The sequence below is a fragment of the Ochlerotatus camptorhynchus genome, unplaced genomic scaffold, assembly GCF_037179485.1.
Source record: "Ochlerotatus camptorhynchus isolate MF236.1 unplaced genomic scaffold, CSIRO-AGI_Acam_v1.1 ptg000155l, whole genome shotgun sequence".
NCBI classification, from domain to species: Eukaryota; Metazoa; Arthropoda; class Insecta; order Diptera; family Culicidae; genus Ochlerotatus; species Ochlerotatus camptorhynchus.
In genome coordinates this window covers 142,528-154,733 of record NW_027040645.1, presented here as the reverse complement: position 1 = coordinate 154,733, position 12,206 = coordinate 142,528, and the positions used below count along the sequence as shown (strand labels likewise).

The 12,206-nt window shown below is 40.3% G+C and overlaps 1 protein-coding gene across 7 annotated transcripts in view; it reads left to right on the top strand.

Annotated features, from left to right (window-relative positions):
- LOC135701305 (uncharacterized) overlaps window positions 1–12,206 on the top strand; it is a 118,225-nt gene that overhangs the window by 84,064 nt on the left and 21,955 nt on the right. For all 7 annotated transcript variants that reach the window (XM_065222051.1, XM_065222052.1, XM_065222048.1 and 4 more), the window contains 3 exons: window positions 465–653; window positions 720–915; window positions 7,125–7,229. In XM_065222051.1, the coding sequence (XP_065078123.1) occupies window positions 465–653; window positions 720–915; window positions 7,125–7,229 (490 nt within the window). The remainder of the gene's footprint in view (window positions 1–464; window positions 654–719; window positions 916–7,124; window positions 7,230–12,206) is intronic.

Below are 12,206 nucleotides of genomic sequence, written 5' to 3'. Positions count from 1 at the left end.
TTGCAAAGACTCACGATAACAATGACAAGTGCCAACATAATCACATCATGTGCAACCAATGCAATGATACAAATCGATTTCGACTAATGTCTATATAATAGCACCAGCAAGAATCATTTCATCATCCGTCGCTCTAGATACACACACTTATCCAGTCAGTAATTTTTCCGAGTTTTTGAATTGCGGAATTGTTCGGTAAAATTTAAAAAATCTGTGAAAAATACAAAGATGCGAAAATGTGTTACGAAAATTGAAAAATACAATTTGTCGATTTTATCGAATCTTTACGAATAACGATCATTTGAAGTTTTTACCCGAGTTTTTCAGTAATTCAAAAAACCAGTAAAAATACTGACTATGTAAAAAAATCTAAGTGTGCACAGTTTTCCGCTTGATTGCAATGTGGTGCACAAACAAAATAGAGGGGGCTAAAAAAATTCAATGGATTTCCGATTTCATTTCAGGTTTTATGAAAACAGGAGCAAAGAGTAGTGCCCAAGGAAATTTTGGATTGATGGATTTGGTAGCTGCACTACATTGGCTGCGGGAAAATCTCTCAGCATTCCATGGCGATCCATCGCGAATTACATTGATGGGTCATGGGACAGGTGCTGCATTAGCCAACATTTTAGTTGTATCCCCTGTAGCTAGTGGTCAGTACACAGCATGTATATACTTTTAATAAATATCGTTATTATGTTTGTTTTTACTACTTGCAGATTTAATTCGACGGGTAATTCTATTAAGCGGTTCCGCTCTATCACCTTGGGCTATCCAAAGGGATCCATTAGCAATAAAACAAATGGTTGCCAATCAAACCACATGCAAACTTGATTTACTATCCGACGACTTAGCTCCGTGCTTAAGGACTAAATCAGTCTCCGAACTACTTAGAATAACTCCTTCAAATCCAAGGTAAAAACATGTTATACAAAGTTAAATATAGCGAGACCGAAAAGTATATAACTGATCAAATTAAAGTTTGTGTTTATTCATAGCATCAAATATTAAAGTTTCACTAACGTATTCCTCTTAATTCTTGATAATAAAATACTAAAATAATATCTTTATTTATTTAACACTCCGAATACGATGCCTCCGAAAAACGTGTAACGGCAAGTTTGCAATGTTATAACTTAGCCATTTCTTAATGATTTTCAAAAATTGTGGTACCTTTAGAATTCCTAGGGTTGGGATGATTTTGATTGCAAAAAGATTGAAAACCACTTTTACGGATTTTTTGGATCTTCCAGAGGGCGTTCCGATGGTCATCTGGGTTCATGTTTATGATCCCAAATTCATTCTAATATCACAGTTCCTAACGTTTTCAAGAAAACCACGGAGTTCTAGGATCAGTTTCGTGAATTTTCCACTTTCACGGATGTATCGGATCTTCCGGAGGACGGTCTCATGGCCATCAAGGTCCATGTTTATGTCACGATCCCAAATTCATTCTATCATCTCAGTTCTTAGTGTTTTTCAAAAACTGCGGAGCCATAGGATCAGTTTCATGGATTGACCACTTTTACGGATGTTCCGGATCTTCCGGAGGACGGTCCTATGGATATCCAGGTTCATGTTTATGTCACAACCCCAAATTGCTTCTATCATCACAGTTCGTAATGTTTATTAATAAAAACGCGGAGTTTTAGGATCAGGATCGTGGATTTACTACTTTTACAGATGTTCCGGATCTTCCGCTGTACGGTCCGATGGCCATCTGGGTCCATGAACCAAATTCGTTCTTATATCACAGATCCTAATGTTAAAAAAAACGCGGAGCTCTAGGATCAGTTTAATGGATTGTGCAGTTTTATGGATGTTCCGGATCTTCCGGAGGTCGGTCCCATGGCCATACAGGTACATTTTTATGTCACGAACCCAATTATTTTTTTGCCGTTACACGTTTTTCGGAGGCTTCGTAGTCGGCGTAAAGTTTTTTACCCACCGTGTTGGGAGTGTTAATCTGTTTCCGGCAACTTTATTCAACAAAGCTGTTTCATATAAGTCCTATTTATTTATTTATATATTTATTTCGTCAACCAACGTAGACTAGTACATATTAGAATACAGTTTTGTTTTCTTAAATTTATTTATTTATTTCGTCAATTTTTTCTTAAATAAAAATTAAGCAGTGTCAGCTTTCCTATTTTTTATGAGTTATAGTGCCTTATGGAGTAAAAATATTGTTTTAGTTTATGCCGAGACATTGTAAAGTCAATGGTTTCGCAGTATTGATTGTAAGAGGCCATCATGCGGTTTAATGGCCCATATTTTGCATAATTTGTGCGATGATGTTTTATGGCAAATAAATTTCGATTTCGGAGTTGCCGAGTAGGTGCATGGAAATTTAATTTTGATAAAAGTTCTGTGGAGTCAATGCGTTGCGAAACGATACCGTTTACAAATAAAACCATTGCATATTCACGACGCTCTTTTAATGTTTGTATGTTTATAAGCATGCAGTGTGCTTCATATGATGGAAGAGGAAATGATGTCCAACCTAATTTACGAAGAGCGTATAATAGAAATTGTTTTTGTACGGATTCGTGCGTGATTGCGTGCGTGATTGAAAAAGGAGACCATTTCTATTGTGTTCACTCCTCTCTATATGTTCCAGTAAGAATTTTAAGATTGTCCCTTACGAAAAAGGAATTTGCGTTCAAAAGTGACCCCTCTTGGCTATTATAAGAGCTATCGAAATGATGATTTTTTGAAAACTAAGGTATGGGAGAGAAAGTTTAAAATGCTTTTATTATTCGATCTTAAAAAGTTGAAATTTATCCATGCGAAAAAGGAGTGAAACATATTTGAAAAAAAAACATATTTTATGCACCACGTGTCCCTCATCATAAAAAGCGAATAAAAAATAAATAAAAATAGATGCATTTGAAAAATTATCTACCATACCTCACCGTGAAGGAAATTTTAAACCATTAGGGGTTTTTCCTGTTAACTTAGATTTAAGCATAAAATTGAATTACTGCTAACACAAATTGAAATTTAAAAATGTTATACACAATACACCCATACAGTTTTCGTACAGATACGCTAACACTAATAGACACTGATAAAATTGATAACACGTACACAGGAATACAACATGAAGTTAGGTTTAGGTAGATGTGGATAACAGAATCCCCAGTTAGTAGCCAACTGATCTCGCGGCAATAAACATTTTTTATACACCGATCCGCCGCGTGTGCACAATAAAGCCAGCTTTTGTAAATTAATAAAGCGTGATAGTTTTCCGACAGTATTTCGTACATATTTTTGGAAGACTAAAAGGACGAGGAAAAAGGACACCAAGGATTAAGGAGGATACGTTTGTCAAGGATACTGGAAAGGATATTTCGGAAAAAGAATGAAACGGGAGTAGAAAGTACGGTGAGCAGTAACATTATACTTGCGCGCCCTTGCGTGCTGTTTTTAGAGGTGGTTTCCGAGCCACGAACCATGGAGTGTTCAACAAGGGGAAAGTGAGGCAAGATTTCTATATAGGACAAGACGGCAACCTTGGTCCATGGGTATCAAACTGCTTTACGAAAATATTCCTAGAATAGGGGATGATTAATAACAATGCAAAACACTAACAATACCACACACAAAAATATCAACAAAAACACCTCAGGAACACACGAAATACCATCTTGCCTCACAATCTTCTATATTCGACTGCTATTGCTTTAGCCACGATGGTCAACTTGTTTTTCGATTTTCAAAAAAGGTCAAAAGTACAACTGATCAGACAACAAATATATTATTGGCATGACTCAAAGTGTAATATTGCAACAGATCAAAATTTTGGGCCAAATAAAACATTTTAACCAGATATTGATGCTTTTTTTTTGTTTAAAGAGACTTTACCCTTTATTCCTCTCTGAATTTATGTTAATGCATTTTAATTTCTTCCAAATACATAGTTCCTCTTCTTTACTTTATGATAAACATTGATTTTTCAACAACATACTACCATACTACCAACCGGTGGAAACTAACGATTTTAAATTGGCTCACTATTTGACTAGCCTATTGGTCCCAAGCAAATCGTTTAACGTACCCCATTCTAGTCGAAAGTCTAGTACTACACTATGTTTGTTTTGATTCGCTATGAAAGTTTGACAGATAAAATGAGGGGTTCTTGGATTTTTCTATGTGTCGAGGGGTGTATCGATTAGCTTGGGACCGAAGATAGTACCAGAGCGGAGCCAAAAAGTTGAGCACGATTCTTCGGTTACCTCTATGATACTACCATGTATCTATGAACTCGTTTTTGTAAGTGGAATCCAAAAGTGATGCATGATTTACATGAATAGCACATCCTTGGTGTTTTGCACAGGATACAGGATAATAGGGTAGGGCCAGGAATAACAGGCCCCGGAATCAACTGTTCTGTAGCAATGGGTGAATGACAAATAGTATTCCAAGCAGAGATATTTGCTGAAAAATAAATTAAAGGAAGGCAAACATATGCATTTTTTCGGATTGTTAAGCAGCATGTATGTTATTTATGTATGTTTTTTTGCAATGTCATCTATATGTGCAACTACCCTACCCACTGTACCACTAAAATATACACAACAAAGCAACAATAAATTAGTGTTTCGTATGCCTCCACCAGGCCAGTGGCAAGGCCTATACCAACAGCAGCGTTTGACAGTAGGCAGCATGTCCCGGGCTTAAAACGTTCATTTTGCTGTGCTGGGCCCGCTGTCACGGTATAACATGTTGCCTAGGCGCCTGTCACTGGGCTGGCCTCCACCATGGCAGGACGGCGAAGCAATCGGTGCGTTTCATTACTATCCGTCTCGATCGGGATAAAAAATTGAAAGATAAACAACACAACGTATAGGGATCTCTCCCGTGCGCGATAAATTATATTTTTCAAAAACAAGGATCTATTACAGTCTACTGTAGGCTATTGCTTTGGACACTCTGTGGAAGGTTCCGGATATAATCGTGGATGCGGCTCAAATTTAAATGAATACCAAAACGGGTCATAAGACACATCAAATAACATCAGTATGCAACATCAAACAGCATCAGCTGCTACTACAATGCATAGGTCAGCAAAAGAATTCTCTCTAGGGTGACCTTCTTAAATTCTTCAATAATAGAATAAGAGTATACAGTGTAAGAGTATTAGCATAGAGGTAACTCTAAGACCACTGGGTCCCGAAGAAAATCATTATTATTTTTGGCTCACTCAGTACCAGAACAACGGTCCCAAGCAGTCCCAAGCTATTTCACTCACCCCTGCATGTTCTGCATGAATCCACACACCCCTGATGTTATCTGTCAAACTTTCATAGCGAATCAAAACAAACATAGTGTAGTAATAGAATTTCAACTAGAATAGGGTACGTTAATCGTTTGCTTGGGACCAATAGGCTACTAAAGTGGTGAGCCAATTTAAAATCGTTAGTTTCGTATTGATTGTTGGTATTAGTATAAAGAAAGAGAAGGATTAGTAATTTCCATTTAATTCTACTACCTTAATTGCTTATCCTTGATCCTTGAATACATGTTGGGCTGTTTGGATGTTGAATAGTGTAATAGTCTGCAGGTTAATCATCAAATATAAAGAAAAAAAAGAAAGATTAGTAATTTCCATTTAATTCCACTACCACTATCTTAATACGCATATTTCATCTACAATGTGCAGACTGCATAAGGGTCTTGTAGTCGAGTATAAGTACAAGACACTGAAGAAGTCTGCACATTGTAGACGAAACACGCGTATTAAGATAGTGGTAGTGGAGTTAAATGGAAATTAACTAACGTCAACTATTAATTTAGGCTTAACTGATTCGTGTCAACTTTGTGGCCAACTCGTTATCGGTTCTGATCACCTTCCAGTAATTTTTGAAATATCTCATGAACTAATTTCCATAGAGTTGATTGGGAACAATATCAAACATTTATAGAATAATCTTCGATCCTCATATTCCAAACCAAAGATGATGTTAATTATGCTCTTGAATCTTTAAATTCTATAGTCGAAATCGAAAAACGTCCATAGGAATCAAAGAAAGATATCAAAGAACACGCAATCCTGCCATGAGAGTGATCTGGCGAAATTTGCAAAATTAACTTAAAATCGATTCTCTGTTCTGAAGATCATTCTTGTTTTAATTATTTATTAGGGTGATTTTAAGCCCCTTCTGGGCAAGATCATCACAAAACCCTGAGGAACAAAATATATGAAAAAATGTATTAACAATCAAGGGCGTAGCCAGGTTTCGAGCTAGGAAGGGGCGAAAAAAAATTCCTATGGAAAATTTGGCCGAATGCCATTTCACCGAACGCAAATTTCCCGAAATCATTTGTGTTGCTGAATTTAGGGGGAGCAGTCGCGGGGCCTCATAGCCTAGTCAGTAAAGGCACGGTATTACTAAGCCGGAGGGGGCGGGTTCGATTCCTGGTCCGGTCGAGGGAATCTTTCGGGTTGGAAATTTCTTCGACTTCCCTGGACATAGAGTATCATTGTGCTTGCCACACAATATACAAATTCATGCATTGGAATTGGCATCGAATGCTCTCAATTAATAACTGTGGAAGTGCATTTAGAACACTAAGTTGAGAGCACGCAATAAGCTAATATGCGCTAAGCTATAAGCTTGAAATGCGAATAAGAAGAAGAAGAAGTCCCCCCCCCACCCTGCCCCCCTCTGGCTACGCCTATGTCAACAATAGATCTGAGCACCAAACTCTTTTGTAAATTCACAATTTATAAATCCAGCAGATAAAAAAGGTGGTGGACTCCGTTGCATTATAAAATAATTAATTTCCATCATGAAATCATGAATCATTGTCATTATTACATGGCAAGTTTTTTATTTCATGATTTTTTATTCATGAAAATGGAAACGGATTTGTTCCCGTGAATGACATATATCAGGCAAAGTCAGTTATCTTTTTGTGTTCAGCAATCATGAACGATTTTTGTGTGTATCGATGAAGGTATCTGTATTTATGTTCTTATGAAACTAAGACCCTTAAACAATGTCAACAAGAAAAAAAAATCAAGAACTTTTTTTAACATGTATATTGTAACCGGTCTAACCTCTCAATAAAATAATTACAAAAAAGACAAAAAATGATCAACGTTTTATATGTTTCAGATTTCTACCCGGATATGCACCTTTCGTGGATGGTACAGTAATTATTAATCCCAGAACAACAAACGTTCGTCTACCTACATTGCCATCGGGTTCAGCAATTACAAGGCACGTATTCTATGCATGTACAAATGGAACACCTCACGTCAATTACGAATACTCATATATTTTTAACAATATAAATCACTTTGACACTGCGGTTTATGCAATATAGTCAATAGCTATCTCAAAATCTCATGAATTGATCATATTTTTGAACGGAGCTAGGACGTTTGGCATATGGACGATTGGAATAAAGTTGTTCGGCCGAATGGACGTTTGACCGAATGGACGTTTGGCCGAATGAATATTTGGTAGAATTTACGTTTGGCCGAATCGACATTTGGCCGAAAATTGTATACACACATATTTGACTTGGTCTTCAACAAATGTTTATAGGACAAATGAAAAGGTCCTATCTACTTTGATCGATTCTCTTAATCAACTTTCTCTTTTGATAACCACAGCTAAACAATCAGATTTTGCGTTTTGTTCACATAGTATGATAAAGGAGGTTTTCATCTAGCATCCAGATCGTCGAATACAAAAGGGAATATTTTTTTTTTCAGTTGAGTTATTCTCTGAAATGAAAGTCGATGAAGAGAATCGATCATAGCAGATAGGACCTTAGTGGTTTAGTTGAATTATTGAATGTTAGGAGGTGAATTAAATTATTTTATTGACGACACTATGCTTGGACTTGGCCCAGTCTTTCAATTAATCGTATTATCTCACTTACATAGTTCATGCTTCTGCAGTATAGGTCCTATTTTAGCAACACGTCTCCAGTGTGTTTTATATACAATTAGGGATCCAAACCTGGTTAATATTATTCTTTAAATTGATGTTACAAATGATCCTGTATACTATGAAATCATATTGAACGTTTCCATATCGTATCCCATTTCGTTGATAGTAAAATTGCACATGAACATACAGATTCATGAGTCGCCTTATATGTGGATCCTGAATATTACTACATACTTCGTTATATTGTTTTACAACCTGTAATGTTTCTGGAGCGCACAAGGCGTTGATTTATCTAAATGTTGCTTGATAACAATGCATTTACAGGATGAGCTTGAGCTTGAGCTTGAGCTTGATTGACCGCCCACGGTTGCTACTCTGTTACTGCCAGATCAGCTGTAATTACACAGAGAACCAATAGACGATGCTTGGGACTAGCAATCATCCTCAATGTGTAAAAACTGGTGATCTTAAATTAGGCAATACCAGCGCCGGCCGCGCCCAAACACAGGTCAAGAAAGGAATGGGAAGGATTGTGTTGACATGACACTCGCTTCGATGCAAGCCGAGAACACCTCTGCACTTCCACGAGGAATCACTGGGATGTTGGATAAGAGGGTTGGGTTTGCAGCAGGGTTCGTTTTGGTAAACGATAAGCTGAATTGATGTCCTAACGATCATATAACGCGAAGGAGCTTGGGACTAAACCCACGGTCTTCTGCTCAGTAAGCAAAAACGTTTGCCACTAGGCAGACGAGCACCTTTTTAATCACCGAGTTGCTGTTACTACCATGTAGTCATATTAACAAATAAAACGATTGACGAATCTTGAATGTGGATGGGCCTGAGATTAGACTCATGATGTTCTGCTCAGTAAGCAAAAACGGTTGCTCTAAGGCCACCGAGCCCCTCATATCACATAATACCGTTGCTCAAATTTGTGTATCCATTCAAACCCGGAACCAACGACTGTGGAATGTGCAAGGTTTACCACTTTATTCACCCCAGGATTCACCCCTTGTTTGTTGTGTACACCTTTGTACATATATTCATCTTGGCATGAGGATGAACAATCAGAACAATACAATAAACATAAACAGAATACAAAAGTTTCGCTACCGCGTTCTGATCGGTGTTTTTAGTGCTCGACAATAAATAAGATAAACGTTTAATCTCGCGTGTGCTCTTTATTTTTCCACAACTGATCCGAATCCGTTCGCTGTTGTTCTGTTTCGCATTCCTGCCGTCAGGTTATGGGCCCAGTAGGATCGGATCGAAAAGTGAAAACGTTGAAAAGTTTTGGTCCGGTGTGACACCATTCTTTTGTGCTTACCGCTACGTGCGATGTGTGGAAAGAACGTTCGAGAAGGACTCGAGCCGCGAGTGTTGTTCTTTTTTGATTGTGAGTTGAAAAATTAAACCGAAATGACGGACGCGAAGTTCTCGGTTCCAAAGCTCAATGGAACGAATTGGGCTACGTGGAAGATACGAGTGGAAAGTTTATTGTGTCGGGAAGATTTGTGGGACGTTGTTGTCAGTGATTCCCCGGCGGAAAATGCTCGTACTGCGGTATGGAAGACGAATGACCGGAAAGCAAAAGCCACGATCATTCTGCTACTTGAAGACAGCCAGCTCCCCATTGTGAAGAACTGTGTACTTGCTCACGATGTATTTGTGGCGCTGAAGAACTACCATCAAAAGTCATCTCGTTCAGTGCGCGTTTCGCTTTTGAAAAAGCTTTGCTCGACAAATATGTCGGAAGGAAGTGATACCGAACAGCACCTAGTGGAAATTGACGAGTTGTTTGACCGTCTTGACGCGGCCCGTACAGTGCTTGATGCAGATACGAAGATCTGCATGTTGTTGCGTAGTCTGCCGCCTTCGTTCGATGGGTTGGTTACCGCTCTTGACAGCCGCGCCGGAGATGATGTTACGATCGATGTAGTGAAATCAAAAATCGCGGACGAATACCACCGGCGGCTTGAGCGAGAAAGTGTTTCAGTGAAATCCGAAAAGGCGATGCGTTCCGCCGAGTACAAGTCGGGAAGTAAGGAGACCCGTATTTGCCATTACTGTAATAAACCGGGGCATCTCCGAAGAAATTGCCGGTTGCTGAAGAAAGAAGAAGGAAGTTCCTCCAAGAAGGAGAGAAGTGATAAAGTGAAGGCTAAAACTGCCCAAAGTGACAACAGAGGAATTGCGTTTATCGTTTCGAGTGGAAAGTGTCAATCTTGGATCATAGACAGTGGTGCTAGTGTGCTAGTGGTGTCAATAAGTCGTTTTTTACCTCCCTGAATGAGTTTCCTGGTGGCTGGATCACCATGGCCGATGGGAACAAGACTCAGATCCTTGGGGAAGGTAGTGGCGTTATACACGGTATTGACGGTAACAATGAAGTGATCAAGATTAACATGGAAAATGTGAAATATGTGCCAGGATTGTCGACCAGCCTAATCTCTGTGGAGAGGCTGACTTTGAAGAACTTCGAAGTGCATTTCAACAATGAAGGCTGCAGAATCGTGAAAGCTGGGACTGTCGTGGCGACGGGTTTCCGCCATGGTGGTCTGTATCACCTTAGAGTTGCTGAATCATCGTTGCAGGCAACATCGGGACAGCACAAGGAGAACTGTCAACATCAGTGGCATCGGCGTTTAGGGCACCGTGACTGGGCGGCTGCAGAGCGCATCGGTAAGGAACAGCTTGCGACCGGAATGCAGGTGAGTGACTGTAGTTTAAAACTTGTGTGTGAATGTTGTCTAGAGGGGAAGGCATCCCGTGCCCCATTCCCAGAAGTAACCACAAGGAAGTCGTTACAAGTCCTTGATATTGTCCACACGGACCTTTGCGGCCCGATGAAAACCGTCACTCCTAGTGGAAACAGATACGTGATGCACATCATCGACGACTATAGCAGGTTCACAGTCACTTACCTGCTGCAGCACAAGTCGGAAGCAACGAAGAACATTGTCGACTATGTGCGTTGGGCAGAGAACAATTTTGGACGTAAACCACGGGTTGTGCGCTCCGATGGCGGGGGAGAATTTGATAATAAGCGACTGCGGAAATTTTACATGGAAGAAGGTATCACTCCGCAGTATACTACCGCGTATTCCCCCCAGTCCAACGGTGTTGCCGAAAGGAAAAATAGATCGATCACGGAAATGGCAACATGCATGCTCCTTGATTCCGGTCTTGAGAAGCGATACTGGGGCGAAGCTGTTCTTACCGCAACGTATCTCCAGAACCGATTGCCATCTAGGTCTGTGCCGAAGACTCCCTACGAGCTCTGGTGGGGACGAAAGCCGGATCTGGGACACCTTAGGATTTTCGGTAGCGTTGCGTATGTACATGTGCCAGGTATGAAGAGGAGCAAACTTGACGGAAAGGCTCGTAAACTCACATTCGTGGGGTACTCCATGGAACACAAGGGGTACAGATTCGTTGACCGAGAAACTGCCAAAATCACCGTTAGCAGAGATGCCCGATTCTTGGAACTCGGGAACGGAACATCCTCGGTGGAGTTCCCAGTTTCTATGGAGCAAATGGAAGTTGAAGACGACATAGAATTGCGGCCGTTCAAGGAGGAACCCAGTAATGAGGAAGATGAGAATACCAGTTTGATCAACGACGAGTACTTTGACGCATCAGATGACGAAGCTGAAGGTTCGGACCTGGTTCGTCGGTCGCAGAGGGGAAACAAAGGAGTGAATCCCCACCTCCTTGAGGATTACGTCGTAGGAATAGCAGCTTGTGCAGTGCAGGAACCTGTAAGCTACAAAGAAGCTATGAAGAGCTCAGAGTGGCGTGGCGCAATGACGGAAGAATTGGATTCCCTCCGACGAAACGAAACATGGGAGTTGGTACCGCTACCTGCAGGCCGTAAAGTGGTGGGATCCAAATGGATTTTTAAGGTAAAACGTAACGAAGAGGACAAGGTGGTGAAATTCAAAGCCAGGGTGGTAGCACAAGGCTTCACCCAACAGTTCGGGATAGATTTTGATGAGGTTTTTGCCCCGGTGACACGTCAAGCCAGTTTGCGGATGTTTCTCACCATTACCGCAAGCCAGAAGTTGGTGGTTCGGCACCTCGACGTTAAGACAGCCTACCTCAATGGATTGCTGGAAGAGGAAATTTTTATGCGGCAGCCACCGGGTTCCGTAGCTCGAGGACAGGAGGAGTTAGTGTGCCGCTTAAAACGAAGCATTTATGGCCTTCGTCAATCGGCCAGATGCTGGAACACAAGGTTGAAGAGTGTTCTCACGAAGCTCGGATTCAAGGCATCTAGTGCAGATCAGTGTT